Source organism: Anopheles stephensi, chromosome 2, assembly GCF_013141755.1.
Source record: "Anopheles stephensi strain Indian chromosome 2, UCI_ANSTEP_V1.0, whole genome shotgun sequence".
Lineage (NCBI taxonomy): Eukaryota > Metazoa > Arthropoda > Insecta > Diptera > Culicidae > Anopheles > Anopheles stephensi.
In genome coordinates, this window is record NC_050202.1 from 4377501 (window position 1) to 4402388 (window position 24888).

Consider the following 24888-nt stretch of genomic DNA (forward strand, 5'->3'; position numbering starts at 1 on the left):
GCGTCAAGTTTGGAGAGTAGAATAGCAAAAGAAGACCATGAAAACAATTATTTCTCTCTTAAGACATCTATTTACTTGTATATTTCATGCGTTTTTTTATTAAACTTTATGTACAAAATATTGATTTTAGTCCAAGTCCTCTGACTTCAACTTGCTGCAAACACTTTTTTCAATTTTTCTTTGTCAATTCTTGAACAACTACACTCGACCAGTCAAATAGTCTTCAAGCACATCAAGTATGTCAGAACCGGTGGTGGAGACCGGTGGTAGAGACGACAACGGCGCTGGTCTTCATATGGCAGGACCGGGGTTCAAATCCCATCCAGACCGTTCTCCCGTAGTGAGGGCTAACTACCCGACTACGTGGTATCTTTAAATCTAGTAGGCCAGAAATGGCAGGCATGACCTAAGAGGTCGTTAGGCCAACGAAGAAGAAGTATGTCAGAACATTTTCACATCAACTACCACAAAGCTCTGGTGAGATTCATCTGTAGAGTACAGAATTTTTGGAGGAATTTTGAAGACACGGAGGACCTGCCAAGCTGTCTTGGAAAAAAATATTGAATAACGTTTCTTCGATATCTTTTACTAGGTTGAACATCTTCTACAGAGAAGAAGAAATAGGATGTAACAACGTCTTCACGGGTCTGAACAAAAACCCTAACTTTGTACGAGGGTCTCGTGTGATTTTGAGACTCCAAAAAAACACCAAGTCGACGAACACCTTATGCTAAAAACTAAGACCTAAAAAAACTCCAATTTAGTAGGTTGATCACGTCATTCTAGTTCCACTTAATTTCTGAGAAAGTAGAGATCATGTTATGATGAGGCATATCGAGAAGATCGCTTAGCGATGAGCCATGAGGAGGTCCCTTTGCCAGGAACTCTAACAGCTGCTCTTATTTCGCTACATCTCAATACATACCTTACGGGGATTAAACCAGATTCTATCATCCATTAAATGGTATTGTTTAATATCGTTTAGCTTTATTGTTTGATTTAAGCTGACACACTTAGAGTTCATAAAAATTTAAATAACATCACTACTCTATGAACCTTCTCGATTGCTATTGCAATGCCGTTCTGAGTCAGTTTCGAGGACACTCCCGGGCCAGCTAGATGCTACCTACCTAGATTAGCATCGAAATAAATCTCCCCCGTCCCTTTAAAAAGCCGAAACACGGTAGAAGCGGAAGATGTTGAGCAAAATAACATTATACGCTACACTATGTCCCTCGAAGCAGTGTCGCAGCATTGGTCACCAGCAGCCCACCAGCAGAATGATGCTACTTAGAGGTATCCTAATCTAATTATCTCGTATCGTAATAAGATTCCGGTTAGCTCCGGTACACTCGGGGCTGCTACCGATCGCATCTACCGATAGCGCTAGCAACGGCACTCTTCTTACGGTCGGCGTTCTTTAACGTAACGATGTGAGATAAAGTTTGTGTCCCTTATGCCTTGCAACGCTTAATCGTGGTGTCCTTGTAACTTACACGACACACCACCCGAGAAGAATCGTGCTCGTTTGAAGCTAATATGTTGGCAGATTGCGTCTTGAGAGCTTGGAAAAGGCCCCCATCCAACCCTCGGTTAAGCTTAAGTTTTGTCTGCACCCTCTTCCTATCACCGGCTGTTACCTTAATGTTTTAAAAACCAACCACAAATTACTTGCAAAAAACCCCCCGGCATTTCTTTCCGCCCGCAGCAGTGGTTTGGTGTGGTTAGTGCAGCGGAAAAATGGGGACCGAATTGGCATACAAATCGCGACCCCACCCCACCAAAAACTACGCGCAAAACCTTTGGCGGTAATTGGTTTTCTTATAATCCACACTATACCGGTATGTTATGCTCGCTGCTTGATAGTGGTGTCAGCCAGAAGGCTTCAGCAAAAAACGAGCGAACTGTCGCTGTTCACTTTGAATAGATTAAGACCAGCCTTGTGCGAGAGTTGGCGAAACTCGGGGTGGAACTCTGGTGGGAAAAGTTTATTGCTTTGGCTACGGTACGGTATCGGCTACGGTGTGTATGGCTTAAGTTGTTTTTCGAGTAGAAAATTCACTTCGCATAACTTTTTCTGCAACATGCAGTCGGATACAAAAAGTACAAGCAGAGCAGAGCAAAATAAGTGCGAATGTGCTGGCGCTGTGTTTTGGAAAAACAAAACTGGAGAAAAAGCTCTGAATGAAATTGATTTTTTTTTCTATTTTTTATTTCCATTCTATTCCGTAAGTGAATGAGGCCTCTTTTAATGGAAATGTTCTATGGAGGTAACTTGCACAAAATGTAAACAGCTTATTTTTGGATGGCTTCGTTTGCAGCTGCTGCGTTATGTCATATGCCTTCCACAGATTAGCTCTTGCAGATCTGTATAGAACAAGCTTTTCCTTCCCACTCATGTACGCATGGGAGGAGGACTCATTCTAATAGGCTGATTTATTTACTCCCCCCAAACATCAGCGTCACTTCGCCACCGCCTAGACAAATTGTAACCCGCTTTTTTCCGAAAGCATTGTAAACGTTCCTTATCGCTGCACACGGAAGAGCATTGTAATCGTCTTCCAACTCAGGCTTTCACGCGCACACCATTCAAAAATACTTTAATGTTTGGGAATGAAATTTCCGGCAGAACGGCGAACTGACAGGCGAGCCGAGGACATCCAGGAAGGATAAACGGAAGTAAAGCAACAGCAAAAAAAATGCGAGCAAGTAGTCTGGGAACAACGGAACGGATCTTTCCGACGAGTCGCAACTTTGATCAAACTTTACCAAACCAAACTCCATAACTCGTGCTCGTTGCCACACACGGTTCGTGCACCAATCCCATTACGGCTGGGACCGTGGAATGCATCGAGGCGAAAGTTTCTTAACTTGCTGCCGGTTGGATACGAACGAGCGGAGAGGGAGCGAGTGCATTTGGCAACAACGACATGCAGCCTTTCCCTCGGAGACTTTGTGGGTGTGATGCCTTCATTCTGACAAGATGCATATTTGTCCCTTGCCACCGACGACGACGACGACTCGCTCGAAAGTATTTCATTAAGCACTTGGACCGACAAGTTGGGCCGGTTTTTGTGTGTGTGCGATTGCCTCTTTTTAAAATGCCGTCGTGAAGGTATTTTTCACGACACTCGCATTCCCATGTCTTGGTTTGCCATGCTGGGAGGCGGGTGGTTCGTTTAATGCAAGCCAATGGTGGCCGTACACACTTTTCTAAAGGTTCACTGGCAGGGGAATTTTCTATAGAAAGCCCAGGTGAAAGCATGATCAAGTTAGTGAAAAAGTACCTACCGCTAAGAATTTAATAGCTACACTTTTTAAACGATTTTAAACTTTTAAAGCCTCTTGGTTAAAATGAACTAAGCATGAAATTAACTGAATACTAAGAAAAGTTGCAATAATATCTCTTTAGAACTGTAAATAAAATAAGTGGAAACATGAGATAAGGCAGAAAAAATTATACCAAAATAAAATTTAAAAGCAAAGAATAATGCAAACAAATTGGGAGTTTTCAAAATCGGAGGAAAGCCTTTATTGAAGTGGTAAGCAGAAGTCACAAACAAAAAATATATTTCGTGTCCTTTTTGGTATTACCGTCTCATTATCATTATTAAACTAATTTAACTTCAAACATCTCAATTTTACACCTTTCAACAAATATTTTCGCTCTATGTCCACGGCTAACCCATCGTGCACTGTGCGATGATGAATTATTTCGCTCTCTTAGTTTCACTAGTCGCCGCTAGAGAGCGCTTGGTTGTGTGAAATATTTCATCCATATTAACTCAAGCGAACAGATGCCGGATTTCTTTTGCAACCGGAAAATTCGGAAAATGTCTGTATGAAAAAAACATTTTTCCGGTAAACAATCGTCTTTAAATAATAATAATTTTATTTAAGCTGATTTCAATTCAGTAAAACCAATTAAATAAATTAAATAAATTTCAATAAAATAAAATGTGAGTTAATGGATGTTTTAGTTAACGAAATGCTTCTCTTTGCTGCCAATAGATTAAATCTTATTTGCATTCGTAAGGCAAAAAACGTTTCAAATATGACTAATATTAAGTTCCACTCACAAATTTCTGAATCTATCTGCATCTGTGCGCCATAAAAGCGCATCGGTGACATATTTCCCACCAAATGAACATTGTCTTCGCTCCCATTTTACACTCGTCCATTTTGTTCTGTCTCGCCTTTGTTTCGGCGCCAAACGGTAATAAGAAGACGAAAAAAAAATCGAGAAAAGCCCAAACCGATATTCTGCAAACGATCCAATTAAAGCCAATTGCAAATATAAATTCTCCATTCCGTGCATCATAAATCGTTTTCCCAGCCTCGTAACCCTCCAGCAACCATTTTTCCGCAGGGGTCAGCAGTGACAACAACACCCAAAAAGGTCACCGTTGCATCCTTCCAAATGGTTTGCGTCCGGCATTCGTCACAATTACGTCTGGACGATCCTGCCACAGCCCGGGTTAGCGCGAGCGCGCGAAAATTCTCGAGGGGTCAAGCGCATTCACGCATTTTGCCCTCGTTGACCGTTAGACCAAGGCCTTACCGACCAAAGCCTTTTTTCGTCCATTTTTAGGCCACACAGCACACACCATTACCATGGGAAATAACGGGAAAGGAAAACCATGGCTCAAGTTTTAAAGTTTTTAAACGAGGGCAGCGAGGTCGCACCCGGTCACTCAGAAGGGTCGGCTAGGTCAGGGCAGAAAACAATACGTTCGACGCGACCCGACCCGACCCGGACCATTAAACATCACCCGGTGATCGGGGTGACACGGCGTTCGCAAACGAAAACATGCAAATAAATAACCTTTCGATGACAGTTTCGGATCGGTCGAGGTTTCGAGGTTGAAAAATCGTTCAAATAAAATTGCCGCATTTTTACAATCAATCCAAGTGCGAGCCGGAACAAAGGCATAATTGCACCGGAGCGGGGTCAGAAATTATTGGCGAAAAACTGTCCCGGGAAGCTGTGTCTTGCTGTACAATGTTGCCCCCTTTTTCGTACCGTTGGTTTCGGGCCAGCCATTTATCAAACAACAGCTCCGAAGGCGAACGCTTTTCAGGCTGGTTACGCTTTACGTTACATCATTGTCCAGCGACCGCTCGGTTCCTGCGAAAAACGAGGGCAGGATCCAGGATCTATCGTCTTGAAAATTTTATTATTACAATTGTAATCATTCACAGCACAGGGAACGACGGGATTAAAGAACCCATGCCGAGGCGCTGGTCAGCGCGCCATTCTTCGCCAACAGAGGTTGCGTGTGAAATGGCGATTGATTGGTCAGCGGTCCGTAACGGTTAAGCGTTTTTGTGTGATTGTGTGTGTGTGTGTGTGTGTGTGTGTGTGTGTGTGTGTGGACCACATTCGGGTGGATGTGGCCGGTTGAAGAATGGCGCTTAAAGTCCAATGCGTTGTAATGGCGCTTCCGATCGAACCATCGCACCATTCGCATCGAAGGGTCAACTAATCCTGCACGTTAGCCCGCGTGTAATCTGATTTTCGGACTCGATTTCTTTCGTAAGCTTTGTAATTACGATTGTATTCAACGGTATGGCGTTGAATCGTTATTATGTTTATGGAGGATTTTTTTTTTGCATTTGGAACGAGGCAGAGAAGTAAATGCAAAACGTGCAGATGTTAATGATTGGTTTAGAAAGATGTGAAATCCAACCTAAAAACTGCTTGTTTTATTTGGAAATCAATGGATGATTATATGAAATATATTTTTCAGGAATTGTCTTTCAACTCCTAACGGTATGCAATTTGCTGAATTTGAAAGATTATCTAAACAATAACGTTTATTTCTTATGAGAATTTAACTTATCAATAAAAACTCATTTGTATGAATATTTTAAAATATTCAGATATGTATGATTGATGCTAAAAAGTTAATTGTGTTTTCTCTATTTTCGTGAAAAACATAATTAGTAGAAATAACCAGCGAAACTTAAATTAACTATAGCCCCTAACTGTATGCAATTTGCTGTTTATCATTTTTAAAGGCAAAACACGATAATTATAAATTTGATATCATTGTTCTTACAGAATATCTTCTTGTTTTACTCTTAATTTTACACAGAAGCTAAGTTAAATTATAAAACAGAAATCTGATTGTTTTAAAGCGAAAAACAATGCCATAACCCTACATTAGCCATTGACACCATATGGTCTTTCGACTAAAGCACCATTTAAACACCATTTAAAGGACTAAACCTTACGTTGCCAATATCGAGGAAGGCTTTCGCGATGAGTCATTCGATGCAAGTCATGGTTTCGCTTCACGGTCGCCTTCGCTACGCATGACAAATATGCAACAAATAGCTGCTGTTGATTGTGGGCACAGAGCATCACAGCACCGAACAAATCGCTCGTCATGGGCATTCGATTTTTGAGAGCATTCGAAACCGCACACCGTTGTGTAGTTTTCAATTAGCCGAACGGATCTGAAAGGAGCTTTCTAATAAACCAAATAAAAAATGGGAAACGTTTCCTTGCCCAAACTCTCCAGTGGGACCTGGACCGAGCGGCCTCGATTCATTCAGCAAAACAAACACACAAACCAGCCGGCACCACGATCGCAATCATTAATCATAAAACGGTGGCGGCAACCGTACCCTTAAAAAGCTCTCGAGAATAACTGCCTAGGATTCCGCAAAACATCGGATCGCTATCAAAAAGTCAAGCCACGAGCCGCTCACTCGCTCGATAAATTAGATCGCTATTGTGTACGATCAAGATCGAAGCGCTGGTCTTGGGTGATCTTTTTACACGAAGCTCATCAATTCTTCGGGCTGAAACCGAAAAGGCGGGCTCTTGCGTGAAAAAAAAAGAAACTGTCCTCTCCAACACACGCTAAGGATCCTGCCAAGATATGGCTGAGGGTGACTCGTGCGCAAAGTTCCTCCTTCCAATGCACACCTTTTGCGCAATACCTCTCGGTGCCGAAGAGTAATGATCCCTTCGACCCATCGACCGAGCGAAAGGTGAGCCCCGGGGCTGAGGTCATAATGTCTTTGAAATTGAGCATCTTCGGTTACTAAGCTGACCCAAAGTCCTCTCCGGGTCGCTGCGGGTGATGCCCACCTTTTCGCCATCCGAGCATCGTTTGGCTCGTGTTTTGTCCCTGGCGAAAGGAACGACGGACATTTTTGGACCCATCCCATCCCGACAGATTCTTTGTGCAACGCAAGAAGCATAAACGTCATAATAATGTACATTGTTGCATTTGCAAACAGCGAAGGGGAACAACGCGAGGGTAAAGACGCACAAACTGTAGAACTTTGCCAGTGTGCTTGGACGATTATTTCCTTTTCTTCCTGTGCGTGTCCCAAATCAATGAATTGGGCAGCAGTCGGAAGACGAATGCTCTCGAGAGGGAACACAGCCAGCTAACAAAACCTTCCGTCCCTCATTATTTTGCTAGCATGCAAACATAGCCAGCGCAATTCCTTCCTTTCCTGGGATCCAGTGCGGAAGTAAGCTAACGGAAAGAGAATGGAAAAAAGCGGCTGAAAGGAAAAACGGTTAGCAGGCACCACCCTCGCTTGACGGAACGTGAAGAAAATGCATGCCTGAATGTAAAGTTAAAGTCCAACCGAAGTGAAAGCTGCAACCGATCCTAGACGACCTAAACGACGCAATGCAGTTCGATTCATATTCGGCTCAAATTACGCTCCCATTTGTGCTGCTCGAAGATAAATTCTGAAGCACACGCGCACTGTCGAAAACTGTTCCGAAATGAAACCTTTCAGCCGGTTCGGTAATGTGGTGGAAAATTGAACTCACGCTCTTGAAGGACCACATCCCGTGGAAAAGCCCGCTTCAGTGTCCAAACAAGGCTAGAGTCGTGTATTTGATCAACGTGGTGTCCACGTCTTGGAGGCGGATGTTTTGTGTGGAACGGGTTGCAACTGGAGAAGGGCACGGTGAAAGGATACGTAAACACAGCTGGACTCGATCACACATGCGCCCACACATGCTTCCTGTGCGAGCCGATCCGGTGGTCCTTGTTGTGGCGGAGACGGATACTTGGTTTTGGGCTTGTTCCGTTTTGCTTTATGGTGACAGCATCCATCGAGATTTCGGTGGACAATAATGGGTTGGCTGTAAGGGCAGGTTGTCATTTTAAACAATATTTTCTTCAGTGAGGGATGTAATATTAGAAAATCGGTTCTAGGCCTTACAGCTCAGTGTAGTCGCCAGTTTTCTGTTATGTCTTTGAACAGAACAGGCAAATTTAATGTTTGCCTGTATATCAGGCAAAATGTGATAGCTTTATTGTAGCTTCATTATGATAGCAAAATGTGTAGATTTCAAGTAGCTATAGTCCAGCTATTGGCAGCTCGTCTTTTTGTAGTAACGGTCACAATCTACGGTGATTAGGTCCTGGCCATCTGTAAGACTAGAGCCTGGCCATCCTGGCAAGGCAATTGAATGCAGTTGAAGCTGGTGAGTTAAAGCCAGTAGCTTGGTGGTTTTATCGTTCCTTCAACCATCAAAACCTCCTGTCAAACGGTGTAGAAACTCCTGGAAATAACGGACATCCTGGACAAGAGTGTGGATTTCGTCGATACAAGAGGTTCCAACCTTTATCTGGGGTTCGATTCTCAACCATACTGATCTCTCGAAGTGAGAACCGACTGTTCAACTACGTGGTATCATTGAGTCTTATACACCATTAGATGGTCGGTATGACCTAGTAGGTCGTTAGGTCAAGAAGAAAAAAACCTCTCGACCATTCCAGAGACCTGAGATCTCGAAAAGTTCTCTCTCGACCATTCCGTTTCACTGATACTGATCTGATCACTAAAGCCAGAAAGAGCTATACACATGGAGGCAGCCATGTTACCCAGAGCCAGAAGGTCTTCAGTCCAAATGATGGTATTAGGCATGTCAAAACATCAGTTCCACAGATAAGAATCATAACTCTTGGGGCCATTTTACAAGCTTTTACTCTCAGTTTTTGGGTTCAGATTGAGATGTATGAGCTTCAGAATGATTGACAACTTTGCCCATCCAGGATCTTCAAGAAATTATTAATTATTTGTCCAGGATATAGTTATTTCAAAAAGTTATTTTCTGATGATGATTCAAACAATTAATTTTAGAGATATATCCAACACTTCATTACAATCATTTGAATCAGCTTTCGGGCAATTTTAAGTCTCCTCATGCTTGTTCGTCTCATGTTGCATAGAAGTCTTTTCCCTCCTCATCTCATCCAATTTAAAACACCAATAAAATTAAACTGCACATTCAATGGACACCCTTAGGCACCGGATGCCTCTCAACATTCCTACCCCGCAAGCAAACTCTTTTTTTGCTTTGTTGTTTGCCTGTAAAGTCATATTTGCCGATTTTCCAAAAGTCAACAACTAGTGCAATAAAACGATGTAGCCAAAAACGTTTTCAAACCAGAGCAAAAGTCACATCGAATCTTGCATGGGGGAGTTGCCATCAGCTGGCTATGAAGAAACGAGCGGCCAAGGTACAAGGTTCGATTGATTTGATGGATTCACTCATTACTGGTGTGGAGAACGGGGAAAAAATTAGGCTTTCTACCCACACTTTTCGGCTGGAGGTAGTGGAAAACTGAGTGATGCTCCTACCTGATGAGGAAATTTTTTACTGCCTTGGTCCGTGGTCATTACCTTAACCGAGGACGTGGACGTGGTGTTTGTTTTGTGACAAGCGTGCAGCGTGCAGACATCTAACCGTTAACGACACCCAGAACGGCACCACGCATGAAAGGGAGCATGGTCAACGACCAACAAAAAAAAAGGAAAAAGGGGGCAAAGAATGTCCTGTCGACTTTCGATTTCTAACACCAACGCCCACTTCGGGTGCTCCGGACCAAGGAATTAACTGTTTTACTTTTATTTATTTATATGCTTTGTTTTACCCAAACCCCGGGGGAAATGTACACCTTCGGGAAGGATGTATGTGCCAGGATGAACCGGTACAATGGGCCAGCATCCTTTTTGGAGGTAACGTGTAAAACGAGGTGATTAGAAAGGGATTAGATTTTTGGCAAAAAGGATTGCTGTCTGTCTGCCTGTGTGTGTGTGTGTGTCTTTCAAGGTAAAGATCATAAAAATTGAGCCCCGGGCGTTTCTTACCGGGTAGCACTCTATTAAGTATTTTTTCGCTTCCAGTGACCTTTACGGGTGCTCAAAATTAAAAGAAATTTTGAATTTTTAACACACACACACACACACTTCCCTTTTATTCAGTAGCGTTGTTGTCACCGGTGACCTTGAGTTCTGGGTGATATTACGCCCAGTTTTGTCATGATCATCCCTTCATGCGAGGATTCCCAAGAGGATGGTTAGCCTGTCTGAGACACATGAAAGGATTAGGCATTTGTCTGATGATTTGTTTTTTTGTTTTCCAAACTTTCGGCAGTGTTGAGGGCACTGTCTGATGCTGGGAACGGAAATTGGTGACTCGGAAATCTTGCGGGGTAGAAAACGAAAGGGGTTTTTCTTTTCTGGCATTTGGGAAGGAAAAAACTTGAACATGCCATCAGGACAATTATCGTACAGACTCACGCAGATCACAAGCTGCTGATCCCCGTGTCTGGTCCTCGCTTTTCCCGCATAGACCGACAATCTTGCTCGCGCCAAACCGCCAGCTGAAAAATGTGCCATCCCGTTACGCTTCGGTCCAGCCGGTCCGGTATTGATCGATCGAAAGGACGGATTCGGTGTGTGTGCGTGTGTGTCCCTTTAAACGCCGGAGACAATTCAATGACCGGGCGCGTATGTCCCTGTCGATCGTGTCCTGTTGTGCCCGGTGCACAAAACGTGCTCATGCGTATCCTGTCCGTTTGGATGAGCAGAAGAAGCAACCAGAGAGGAGGAAAAAAGGATCTTCGACAGTTGATTCAGCTTGCCAGTTCAGCTGACCGGTCCGAACGGCGTCTGGGGGTCAAGGGCTTGTATGTCCTGAAGATGGTCGATTATTTATAGATCATCTTTCCAGCTTACTTCCAACCTAATTGTGGATCGACGGTTGTTTTTTTTTTCGTTCCTTCCCTTATTTATTGCTAAAACTGGTTTTTGGCAGCGATAGATACGGTGAAAGGAGTCCTGCGGAACAATATGTCCAGCGCTTGTCCGAACAATGGGCAGCAGAGCAGCATATAAAGGATAGCGTAAAAAAAGCATCTGATAGAATCCGGCATGCCACAATCAGACCCATAATTGTACATCACATGGAGAGGAGAAGAACCTAACCATAAACACCTTCGCCGTGCTTTCGGGGTTTGTTTGTCAAGGAAAGCAGCAACAAAAGATTCGATTTTTTACTGGACTTTTTCTTAAGCAATAACCATACAACCATATTGGCAATAAAACACACTCCGAGAAAAAAGGACAATGTTCGTCCTAAGTTCCTGATAGGGACAAGTATTTCTGTAAATGGCACGTCCTGGAACAGAGACAGAGAGTTTGATCAGGGGATATTGATACCGGAAATTAACACGAGAAATCCTTCGGCTTATGATCGTGATCGTTATAGATGAGGCACGACGATGGTTGGACGTGAAATTTATAGCGACTCTAGATGGGAAGAGATGCTGTAATCCGCTTGTTGCTGTAATAAAACAAACTTTTTATTTGCTTAGGGTCGGAAGGAATGGATTAAAAGCTTTTTCCTCACAACTTGGTGATTCTTTAACGTCCAGGTGTCAAGATTTTGGGAGATCGTTCTTTACAGCAACGCCATCATAATCTTCTTTTAAATTGTACTCTCTAGTCTCTCAAAAACTGCTTTGTATGTCCATACTAACAAAACTATATTCTGACTGTCTAAGTGACACTGAAACTATCTGAATTCTGAAGAATGAAAGATCTGTTGAATGTCCCTTTTTACATAATTTCTTCGAAGCTGCCATTTGAAAGAAGCTTCTCCTGGAAGAACATCAATTAAACAAGAAAGTCTGTTTCGCGATGCCAGCAACAATTTCTAAACGTCTTCAAGATGTTTGGTCTAGAATCTTGATGATTCTTAGCTGTCTAGATTACGCAGTACAAAGCCTCTGGGAGATTACACATTCAAGGTGATAGGCATTGATCAGTCATTCCTTAATTCTGAATAATTTCTCTGGAAAGACATAACTATGAAGTATTAAAGTAGTAAAGGCATATTTATCAAATAGAAGTAACATTTAGGAACCCAAGAGGGGCAGGACTTTCAGGTATTAGTGCTTCTATAGCTTTAAGGTGCCGAGCTGGGTCTGGGAGAATGCTCAAATGGGGAACTACATAATTATAACTTCCCTAAATCCTCCTCCAGAAACTTTCTTCTTCGTCTTTCTTGATCTAACGACCTCTAATTAATACACTAGACTCATTGATACAGCATAGTTGGATAGTCAGTCTTCTCTATGGGGAAACGGCCCAGATGGGATTTGAACCGCGGTTCTGTCATGTTGAGACCGGCGTCGCTATCGCCCCAACTTTACTGGTAGTAAATTCATGAAACCATAGAGCCCTTGACCCTTAAGAGTAGTGAACAGTACCTAAAAAACTCCAGACCGTTCAAGGTCTTCAGTTCTCAAACTTTATAAACTAAAGTAAGGATAATTCTTCTACGAGAATATTCAATTTCAGTCTGCAAAAGACCTCATCCAAATCTCTCTGCCGTGCAGGTCCAACTTCATTTCTGTGCACCTTGTCCCTTGCACATGTGCATCTCAATTTTCTAAACCATCCTCGACCCATGCCCTCTGCATTGCAAAAAAAAACAGAAGAATGGAATAATAAAAAGGCCTCATACACACCACGAACCTCAAAACGCTCATTCACAAAAAAAACGATCCAATTTCTTTCCCTTCTTGCTGGATCGAACAATTCTTAACCACAAGGTCGAGTAGTGGGGGAATTCCTCTACGCGAAATCAATAACCAAGCAAAAAAAACCCATCACGCCTATATCCGCCTCGATCGGTGAGGCTTAGGTTCATGTGTAGGTCGGAAGTAATCCTCCCGAAAGGCAGAACGAAATAAAAAAAAGAGGAAAACCAAAATACCAGGAAAAAAAGTTCGTAAATCCCCCTTAGCTGGGCGAGACAGAAATCCCTCAGATTTAACCTAAAAAAACTGTGAGCTCATCGCACACGAGTTCCCCTGCTCGAGGTTCACCCTCAGCGACGATGATTTGTGTTTAATTTTTTATAGGTAAATTTTATTCCACGCTTAAAGGAAAAAAACACACACTTTCCACACGGGGCGTTTGTTTTTCCGTGGTGTCATTTTACCGTGTGATGGACGCGGCACGAGCCACAAAATCTCGGCAGTTCAACTGAGGGTTAATCAGTTCCCATCGGCTGGTTTAGCCACGGATTGTTGAGCAGCATCGAGCAGCGAGGGGTGCATAAGGGGCCGCCCTTTTTTATAAATACACCCTTCGCGAGCATAAAAAAGGGGATCGTAATATGACCTAACAAATTGGGTGCGATCGGCAACCAGCAACGAAAAAAAAAACAGTGACTTCAACAAGTGCGCCATGTTTATTTGTTATTGATTGTTTCATTTTTTATAAGGGTAGTAGATGCGTTGTTTTCTCCTCTTTTTTTTGCTCCCCCTATTATTTGTGCGTTAATTTGTTTGACTTTTGATGCCCAATATTGAGATGTTGACGTTTTTATTTGCTTCCCGTGGTGTGATGCCCCTTGGCAGTTTGTTTTAGATTTTTTTTTCCTTCATCCCATTCCTGGAATTCGTTCCGTGGAAAATGGGCGTTACGAGGAATCGCTGAAATCAACAAGTTAAAGCGTGCTTTTTATTGTGCACAAAAGGGGTGAGCGTTTGGCCCCCTGGGCAGGTACAACCCTTTTCAAAAGAATATAAATTTTATCCCTATTTTAAAAAGGGGTAACAATTTGATAATGGATTCCACAAGATGGCCACTGAAAAATGGCGAACCGATTAACTTTTGGAAGGAGGAGAAGGCCCCGTTTTGGGTAGATGAGCGTTTGAATGTTTGATTGTGGCGAGGTACGGAATCGCGTATGTTCGAGGGTCGTAAAAGCATAAAACCATTAAGCCATCAAATGGCAGACGAAAGACAGCAAATGACCATTTCAACGTGCGTGTGAGTCATGATCGATGATGATTTCTGAACATTCTCCATGCACCACAGTGACAGACATCATCGTCAGGCGCAAGGATTGGTAATTCAATCCTCGATCGATCGTGTGTCTCGGAAAACTTGAAAACCTCAACGTTTTCGTCCGTCCATCTGGCCCGTTTCTCGACGCGATCCATCGACAAATCCTTACACTTCACCTCATTAGCCGAAGACATTCATTTTACCACGCACGCACACGACTCGGCGGCGCGACGATCCTCAACACGCGCATCCCTCGGCGCAGGGCACAGATGAACAAATACCCCAGGCCTTTAAAAGGATCGCGCTCGGAACGGGGTTTGTTCCTGGAAGTGGGAAAAAATAATAAGGAAATGTCGAAACTAATTTCACACTCAGCTCCGTCTTTCCGTCCGTTTTTCCAAGCTGTGTCGCCGCCACAAGCCGCCGGCAGCATGTCCTCATTGACTCCCGTTATTGGGTTTAATGAGCGAAACAGTAGCCCAGTGCCGGAAAAACTGGGTTCACCATAGGGAAATGAAGTTTTCAGCTTTCTATAAATAAAAACGTTGGCACGCGGCACCAACATAGGGACAACCGGTGGTTCGCCGTTGCATAGTGGCACATGTGCGCCTCGAAAATCGAAACACACAGCGAACGCATAAAATATGTGTGTCACCCGGGCCTGTTGTTGATGAGGAAGCAAAGGACCTTTCGTTTTTTTTTTCTGGGTTCGATCGTATTTTCCTTTCGGCACACTTCCCCGGGATGCTGCGTCCTGGTGCCCGGTGCAATTTCGCTCCCTCGAGGGTGCGCATGTACCGGTATAGAGAGAGAAAAAAAGTAATAATAAAATAAATGCACACAGCATTGCAGCGCGCAAGCAAGATGCGCTGATCGGAAAGAGGTGGCTAAAAAGAGAACTGCAAAACGGCTGTACGGTGTGTTTCCACGGGGTGTTGCGGTTGTCCCGTGTGCCCGGTGATCCTGTCCAACGTCCGGTATGGGTAGGAAGAGACGACAACTAAAGGATCCTGATGAACAACACATCCGATCACGGTGTCCGATTTTAGCTCCTCTCTCTCTCTCTCTCTCTCTGGCCTTCTCTGGCCTTCTCTTGCATCCTTGCTGCACCCCAGATACGGTCCGGATCCTCGGACAGCTGGCGGCGTAGGTTGGGATTTTTATAACGACGCGTCTCGCTTGCAAACGTCGCTAGGGCAAACGATTTTACTGCTGCTTTTTCTGCTAGCTTTATCGTTCTCTCTCTCTCTCTCTCTCTCTCGCTTGAAAGTACTTAGACTTGGACTGTAAAATGGACACAGGGTATAATGTAAAGCGAAACACCGGGGAAGGGATTGGACCGTCCGTGTGGACAAGCGGTTGACCAGCGGTGAAGTTGTCTTGGATTGCGCCTAGAAACATGCGTCTTTGGGCGATAATTGAGCTAGGCGCTCGAGTGGGTCTTAAAATAGCTCATAATGCTTACAGGATTTTTATGTAAATAATTTTTATATTTTGTCTTGTATTTTGTATGATGAAGCACTTCATTAAGCGCTCTAGACAGTGCGCTTCACAATTATAAGCTCACCAGTTTTTTTGATAAAACACATCTTTTAATCAAATATTAATTTTGAACCAAACAATTTCCAAAGCCGGAAAAATCGCTGTTTTCCCATCCAATATACCCTGAGAACACCTTACCTGAGATACCTTTATTGTGCAACATATATTTTTGGATAAAATTTCGTGGCGATCCGATCGGAAGCAGCCGAGAACTTCCACATGGAAGGACCACGTATTGGACCCTATTAAAACTGGTAACCTATCTGGGTGAGAGGCCTAATGAAGTCTAGTAAATCGTTTTACAGCCGTCGGACTTATCCAGGCCAGTCTAGACGAAGAAGTGGATCGATCCTTGAAATACCTTTCAAACACAGAGAGCCTAGTCAATGTAAACTGTCAGTATGTGCTAAAGGCCGCTATTAATGTATCAAAAGTTCAAAAACTTAATGAAACAGACTCTTCACTTTTCATTCACTTACAATAAAAATATTATTTACTCAAACGAAAGGTTTGTCAGGGATAATCCAAACAAAGTGCTCGTATAGTTATGTCATGCACTGTACTGCAGTGCACCCCACTACTTATCAGAAATTATATTCGAAGAAAGCTGTAGATGAATGGGTAACATATTTTCTTAAGCATTCAGATTTTATATTTACTATTAAATTGTAGGAATGCAGCATAAAAATTTTCACAATTTCAAACACAAGCATTCAGTAAATTTTGGCCAAGAACATCCTTTTTTTTTCCTCCCGCTTTTGCTCTCGAAATATACCGGTCTAAGTAAAATAGCGAAACCACCACCATGACACTTAACTCCAACTGTTGCAGATGCAAAACCGAAACCGAAACCCCTTTAAAGAGGCACAAGCTTGAAAGGTGCAAAAAGGATTCCTTTTCATACTCGAGTGTAACGAGTCCAGGCATTGCCCCTGGTGGACTCATGAATCACACCTTGTGCGGTTTCTTTTTTGTTCAACTCAACAAACGCTACTCGTTACGGTGCAAATGGTGCGGATTCGTGTGCGTGTATGTTGAGCAAACAGACAACCCTTTTCTGAGACCCCTTTTTTGTTTGGGAATCGAGTCCTTTCTGGCGAGCAACCAAGCGAACCGACGGAAGGTGTTGATTGGTTAGGAACCACTCTTGCTCTCGACTCAGCAATTCGTTCTGTCCCCGTAGAGCCACAACATCATCATCATCGATCATATTTATTTATTCATGCTGGTTGAGGTCACTTTCTCTCACTCGCTCTCTCTCCCTCTACTGTAAGCTGCCACGGCTCACAGTAATTGTTCGTTAAAACGTGCACAGAGACCGGGGACCTCTAACAGATGGATCGATTGGAATCATTTCTCATCCACGCGAGGGATGAAAAAACAAAAAAAGGGAATAAAATATTCAATCACCCACACGGTGCCTGGTTCTGTTCCCCTCTGCCAGACCGAGGAACTCGAAAGCTGCAAAACGATATGGGTTTCGGGACAGTAGAGAACTTCGACAGTCCCTAGCGAAATTGATTCATTACCGAAAAAACGACGGCAAAAGCGCCACCACGTCAGCTGGTGGTGATGGTGTGCGGTTCTTCGCTATGAATTCGCCCAAAAGCACTGCCACCGATCGGTGCTTTTCTGACACATTAGAACGAAAACCGGCCAAAACAAAGCATAACGTGCCGCTTACCTTAAAAACACAAACGAGATAATGAATTATCGGCGATCAAACACACTGGATATCAGTTAGCACGCGAGGAGTGCCAAGGATCGCCGAAAGGAATTCTTTGCTACGCCTATTTAGACGTAACGCCCATCGGGTTCTAACAGGATTAGGCACGTGTTCGATGGCCAAGGCAAGATTTATCGTCCTTGCTGCTTTGTGGTGTGTTTTTGTACCGTCTGCAATACCGAAACACACACACACACGAAAACTAATCTTGGGTTCTCAGTTTTCGTCGGACCTCATTATCCTTCCGATACGCTCGCATGCAACCGGCGCGCCGAGCAAATGCAGCGATCTTACGCCGATCGTTGTCTTACCAGGCTCGGCCGAAAAACTGCCATTCTCCACCTCGACCGTCAAGGGTCAGTAGTTGCGCCAGAGTCCCAGATACTGTGGTCTCAAAACACACGCACGCTTTACGCAACTCCGGCTGCACAGGTTCGGAGGCCAAAGGGCAACGCGTCGAGTGTAAGCTCGAGGGGAAAAAGCGGCTTTGGCTGGCCCGGACGTGCCACCGTAAGGACCGGGCCGGATTTAATCCCATCCGATGCACTCGTCGGTAATCGTATTAGGCGTTCTGCGTCACCATTTTGCACCTATTGTTTGGTTGGGTCCTTAGACGCAGAACTTTGGGTTTTCTAGGTTGAAGTTGGAGAAATTGAGACATACTTCGACACACCTCTGGACCTAACGGACAAGAGTGCGAAATTTACGTCTCAACAGCGATTATCGTTACAGATTCGTTGCGTTTGTCTTTACGCAACGGTCGTTAAGTGAAATGTCGTCAAACTGCCCGGGATAAGTAATGAGCGAGAAATTAGATTTTCCTGCCCTTGTTCACTTGCCTTCCTAATGAATCATTTTGCGCGCTCCCTCGCATCGCATTCCAACGAATATTAACGGTCTTCTAGCGCTCCGGAACTGACACAGCGCACGCGCTATAATTTAGAACTTTGAATTTGAATATGCCCCACAGCACAGGGAGAAAGCGCCCGTTTACCGTTAAGGGGAAAACACGGATCGATTGATCAATCATCCGCATGTCGTGACCCTCGTTAGCCCGGCTGTTTCCCGCACCGCAGCATTAAGCCTAATCTAAGGAAGAAAGCAACATTGCTTCATAAGTCGCATATGTGCCGAGGGACCAACATCATCATCGCGATCGTGATGTGCAGATTGGCATTTAAATTTACGGAAAAATTTCAATTAACTTCCCCAACAAACCTAAAATTCCATCGCACGTGCCACGTAAATCGTACGGCAAAAAGGAGGGGAGAAACATCTCAAACCTCAAGACGCTTCCGGTACGGGAGATCCCTAACTGTAAGACACCCTACGCTACGGGTAGGGATCGCTGGAAGTCTTTTGAGAGGTTCCGCCAAGAACCCCTAGATACTATCTTGCGGTAAACACCGGGCACGTGTCGACCTTCTCAAGAGGTGCCATTCGAAGGGCGATGAAATCGATTCTAGTGGAGGTCGAAGGTCTCTTTCGGTGCAAGGAACAGCGGAGAACAGATGAACAAGGAATAGGGATCCCTATCGCGTGCATCAGGAAACTCGCGTCAAGAAACCCGGAGCATCGTGATAATTAGCTGTAAAGTTCACTCTAATGATAGATGCTAGCAATAGTGCGCTAAGGACCTTCTAAGCGTGAGACCTCCAACAAAATAGCCGCTTTGATGTATTTAATATGGTTTTGCTTTATTGTGTGCACCGTCAACCAGTATAAATAATCCTAAAGTTCTACCCTAAAGAAGTTCGTAACAATCTCTTACCTGGTAGCCCGCAAAAAAAATGTCCTCCTTAATTGGTAACGTTTACACTACGAATATCTTTGATTCTTTGCTCGTTTCGCCACGGTTCGGTTCTTACCCACTATAGCAACTTTCTAATTCCTGCCTTAGTAGTCCATATCTCTCTCTCTCTCTCTCTCTCTCTCTCTCTCTGCATCGCGCTCTTCGGTTTCTACTTCATTCACATCTCCACTCAGTCTTTGGATTGTTTTTGAGGGCAGGCTATTAGTGACACTTGCACAACTTCCCTACCGCACCTTAATCGAACTGCCTACTAACAACGTTTCCTGCGAAGAACGTTCGGCGACTAGCTTCTGCCATTGCGAAAACAACTATTTCCATACACCCAACAAAACTGATCGCCCTCCCGCTGTTCATCAATTCTGCATGCATGCTACAATAAATAAATACTTATCAGGTAGAGAGTATCCCGCATGTCCCTGTATGCCATTACCACAGTGGACACGATTCGGTACGCCACCATCGCCGTTCGTGGTTACCGCCCGTATACACCATCAGTGTGCCTTACGGGCAATGTGCAGGAAGAATGCGATCCGATCTTCGCTCTTCTCGCCGCACATGTTACACTTGAACACATCGTCGTAACCATGGTAACCCATGTGGATCGTGTACAGCACATCGTCCCGGAACGCAATGTCGCAGTACTTACACTCGAGCGATCGTTCCTTGGGCGGCGTTACCGGTGAGTCACGCGAAACCGCTGCGGTCGGTGTCACCGTCACCGGTTCCTTGTCGAACTGCGTGTCCATATCGGTCGAGCCGGCTGAAGAGGTGGCCGGTTCGGTAAGACGCTCCAGCTTGAAGGCACGACCCTTGCGACGACTTCGCTCACCTTTGCCGGTGGTCGACGGGGTACGGGGGTTCGTAGTCGCGGACGGTTGGAATTCATCGAACGGGGGTTGGAGCAGTGCGGATGAAGCCGTTTCCGGCTCACTGTCCTCCAGCGGGAGTGTGTTCCTTCCCGCGGCAGACGCTGAACTATCGGCAGCTGCGGCGGTGATCTGCTTCAACAGTTCCTCACCAAGCGAACCGCCGCTGGAGGTAGTCTTCACCGAGAGGTCATTGTCATGGTCCGAGCCACTGCTAGCACTCCCATTAAGCTTCTCTCCTGTGAGCTGATTCATCAGGTTCTGCTGGAAGCTTCTCGGGGAGAGCTGTGTCAGACCGGCCTGCTGGTCGGCAAACATCTGGAAGTTGAGGTTCAGGTACGGGAACAGTGGCAAGTTACCGTTGGCGGCCGCATTCTTGAACATGTGCGCCAATGGGTTCGGGAACAGTTGGTGCGGGAAGAGGTTCCGCATCAGCCCATTCGTTTGACCAGTTCCTGGAGGGGTGAAGGGAGTCGTCGGAGCTGTTGTCATGCCCTGCTGGCTTAGTGGCGTTAGTGGAGCGGTTTGATCTCCGGAATTGCCTGAGCTGCTGTTCAACGATTCTTGCTGCTTGTTTGACTGTTGCTGAGCCTGTTGCTGCTGAAGCTGCTGTTCTTGTTTCTGGAGCAGCTTCTCGGCGTTCTTCTGAGGCTTCGCCTTCGGACCACGGCGCGTCCCGTACACATCGATGATGGGCAGCGGGTTCGGTGTACCATCCAGATTAAGCACCACATCCGGCTTGTGTGCGTACTTCCGCAGATGAAGCTTCAGCGAATGGCAGTACTTGGTGGCGTAGTTACAATCGGCGCACCTGTACTGGAACACATTCGAGTGCGATTTCATGTGGGAGTTCAGCATGGACTTGTTCACACAGCTGTAGCTACACTTCGGACACTGGAATGGTTTCGAACGCTGGTGATTGCGCAGATGATACTCCAGATGATGTTTGTACTCCGTCACGAACGGGCACTTGGGGCAGGTGAGCATTTTCTCCGGCTTAATGTGCGATCGGGTGTGCTCCCAGAAGCTGAGCTTCGTCACGGCAATGAAGTCACACTGCTTGCAGCGGAACTTCTTCACCTGTCCGTGGGAGTTTACCTTGGGCTTTCGGATGCCCTCCTCATCTTCGCTCCCATCGTACGACCCATCCTCACAGTCCGAGCCCGGTTCTTCCTCCTTGGTGGGTGTCTCGAGCGGTTCCTTGGGCGATTTCGGTGGCGTTACGTCCATCGGTGGTGTGTGTGTAGGGGTCAGTGAGGCGAGATCTACCTTGCCGGTGCCATTACCGTACATACGGTTCGGTGTTGCTAGACGCTGCTGCTGTTGCTGCTGTTGCGGAGGCAGCTGATGCTGTGGTGGTGGTGGTGGAATCAGGAGACCTGAATATCCCGGAGGTGTGAGGGGATTGAAGCCGAGTGGGTTGTATCCACCACCCATAAGGCTCGAAGCTCCTTTCCCTTCGAAGAAACCACTCTTGCCGCTCAGCGAGTCCATACTGTCTACGCTCTGTGGTGACGTTGGGTTCGAGTGGGCATCGCTCGACAGGAGCGTTGTGTCTTGCTGCGTCTGCTGCTGATGCAGGTGCTGGTGATGCTGATGATGATGATGGAGGTGATGATGTTGAAGCGGTAGATGATGTGATGAATGGTAGTCTAGAGGTTCCGATTTGATCGTTAAATCAAACCAACCGCCATTCGGTGTTGCCGTCTGCTGCTGCTGTTGCTGCTGTTCTGCCGGCTGCTGTTGTGTCGCCGTCATCGACATTACGGAATCAAAGTTCTGCATTCTATACAGGGGAAAAACAGAGAAAAGGAAGAAAATCCATCAATAAAACAGTCCGTTTTTCTAATTTTTTTTCCGCATAGAAAGGGTGCCGGATCTGTCGGTGTGTGTTAGTCACCGAAACCCATAGTAGCCATCGGTCTAGGATTTCGTTCACTTTCTCCCCTAGTTACGGCGTGTGAGACACATACACACAGAGGAAAAAACCTTCTAATGGTACGCCCCTAGTGCACACAGACACACGTGCGCGCCTGGAAAAACACTTCTGGAATTGTGAGGGAGAAAAATCCCCCAAAATTAAATGTCCCGTCCCATTTGGGAAAAAAGGCAATGAGGGGAGAACAAAACGAAGAAGATGAAGAAGAAGAAGTAGGAGAAAAAAATTACGGCTCGTTCCTCCCACAGCATCCATTCTCTCTTGCTCTCTCGCACGCTCGCTCCATGAGCATGATGGGTGATTATTTTTATTTTCATCATGCTTTTTATTTGCCGCGTTTTGTTGTCGCTGTACTGGGGGGGGGGGGGATGGGGTGGAGCGGTAGGTGGGTGGATTTCCACCACCACCCCTCCTCTGCCTCTTCCCCCTCATAATTGGACAGTTTTGTGTGCTGTGTTTTATTTTCCGGTTTCATCTATACACTCTGCCCTGTGAGAGTATGCGTGATTGTATATGGTATCGCGTGGGACAAGGTGTAAGAGTGTGTGCGCATTTTACTACGATATAGTAAAGCCAATGCTAACTGTGTTCTCTTTTTTTGTGTGTTGCGTTGTTGCGTTTGCTTCCCTAATGGAAAGCCGAAACCAAAACACACGCTTTCTTGCGCTTTTGCCCGGGGAGACCGGCCCAAGGATTTTCCTCCAAAAAGGGGTGGTGGAAAATGCGTACGCCGTCCTGCTGCGTCCCGTCCAGGATGTCTTTGTCTTCTCTTACAGCAGCAAGGCGGTGTTTTGCCGTATTCTTGTTTTTTTGGCTGCTGGGGAGTGTTGGGCGAACTGCTTTATGTACGATTGGTTGGGTTTGAGAAAATCGATAACCGGCTCGCGTTTCCAAAGGCGAAAGTTGCGTTTTGTGTGGTTTAGTGCTGTTCTTATGGCGTGTTTTTTTTTGTGTGTCCTCTCTTCTCTTCTTTTGTTTGCAAGTAATCCAGAATATTTCTTTCTTTGTGGTGTGGATGTTTTTTACTCCTCCTATCCATCCCTATTGTTGTCGTTATATTTCGATGGGGGAGCGTTTTATTATGTACTGTGCAGTCTTAGAGGCAGTAAATAGCATTTTTGTGCTTTAGCAAAGTGAGTATGTATCGCTTCTACGCTTAGAGGAATAGGAGCAGAAACTGGGAAAATTGGATGATAAATGTATCAAAACCACATCAAAAGAACCTTTTCCAACAATCGAAATAATTAAAGCTTGAACTTCAAGAAATTTCTCAAGAATATAGACTTTGCTACCGATAACGATTGGATGTTCAAGAAGAAGAGATCGAGTCGATTCTATGTTTGAATAATGTAATGGAAATGAGGAAAATTTAAACCCACTTCACTTCAAATAATGGATGCCCAACAAATATTACTCACAAATGCGTCTAATTGCTGCATGTTTTTCACATAAAACTTTCAAACTAAACCCTTCAAAAACCCTCATTTCACACTTTGCCCAGCTATTTTCATATTTATCTCAGCCCGATCGAATGTACGCCTGTTTCTACAAGGAAGCATTTCCATCCAACACTTCTCCCAAGAAACCAAAAACACACTTTCCTCACGGCTCGTAAATAAACATTCGACTTTACGACCCCGTCTTACAGTACCGAGGATCGGGTACGACCCGCTTTACCCCCTTACAATATTGCCGGCCACCTCCGTAAAGGGTAAGCAGAACCAGTGGAAGCCAGAACAATAGCACTTTTCCTCGGCCCAATCTGTTCCCATCGATCGAGAACTTTGGGTTTTTATTTTTTTACAGCTTCCCCCGGTTTTTCAATCGAGTTTTCACTTTTTCCGGGTACGATTCTGGGATCCTTGACCGTCAGATGCCGAGAAGGATCGGGAATATCCCTGTAGATCTGCCCTGACTGCTCAAGGGCTCAAGCTCAAGAGAGAGAAAAAAACTCCAATCGCCAGAATTTGACTTCCCAAAGTCTTTGCTTACTACCCCGAGTTTCAAAACGACACCAACATCGAACGGGTAGAGGCATCTTCTTAGGGTTGGCCGAAATGAAAAAGAAAGTGAGTGAAAAGTCAAAGTTTGGTAGTTGTAAAATTTGGTCCCTTAATTGCACCAAGACTTGCCTGGCTGGCTGCCTGCCTGCCTGTGCCTACAATAAACCTTCAAACATCGATCTAGCTCTGCCCGTAAATGCTTCAGGACAAAAGAGTTGTCCTTGTGGACGCAAAAGGATACGTCAAACTGGGGGCGTAACTGGGTCAATCAACTTTCGGCTACGCGTACGGTACGTGTGTAGTAAAAGTGAATTTTGTGACCTAGAATTACTGTTGCGAGTTTGGTCGTTTATTGTGCTTACCTGAAGGATTACAATGCAAATGGTGATGAAGAAGATTGGGAATCCTCTTTGTTGTCTGGTACGGAGTTTTCGAGGTTTTTCTGTTCTTGATGACGAATTCGAAGGATAGCAACACACTACACCATTACCAACGGCTCTCGATTTAAAATCACTTTCACTTGAATTTTCGTAGAGATTTTCATGAGTATCTTCAGATATTCGAATTCCACTAATTCTTCATAAATTCACTGTGTCTTGATCACGTATTATATTCCTTTTACGCTTTTCCCCATCCAATAAGTCACTTCCTGAGAGTTTATTCGTTCACTGCATCCACAAACCAATCCATTTGCTTCAACAATTCTTCGTAAAACCGTGCGCCTATACATCCAAGGAAGTCTTCCCGTTTGCTAGAGCAAGCATCTGCCAGTAGGTCCACACCGCACAATGGCGATTTAAAAACTGATCTGAGATTTTTTGGGACCTGCCGTACCACCGTAATATCCCTAGGGGTAGCTCGACATC

At 44.9% G+C, this 24888-nt stretch overlaps 2 protein-coding genes across 14 annotated transcripts in view; one reads left to right on the forward strand and one right to left on the reverse strand.

Moving 5' to 3' along the window:
• Positions 1-24888, forward strand: part of LOC118508138 (whirlin) — an 86393-nt gene that overhangs the window by 41139 nt on the left and 20366 nt on the right. The gene's annotated exons all lie outside the window — the stretch shown is intronic.
• Positions 19075-24837, reverse strand: LOC118508140 (protein hunchback). The gene is made up of 2 exons (XM_036047666.1): positions 24385-24837; positions 19075-21866 (listed from the first exon to the last, which is right to left on the reverse strand). The coding sequence occupies exon 2, from the start codon at positions 21863-21865 to the stop codon at positions 19706-19708; it is 2160 nt and encodes a 719-aa protein (XP_035903559.1). The 5' UTR covers position 21866; positions 24385-24837; the 3' UTR covers positions 19075-19705.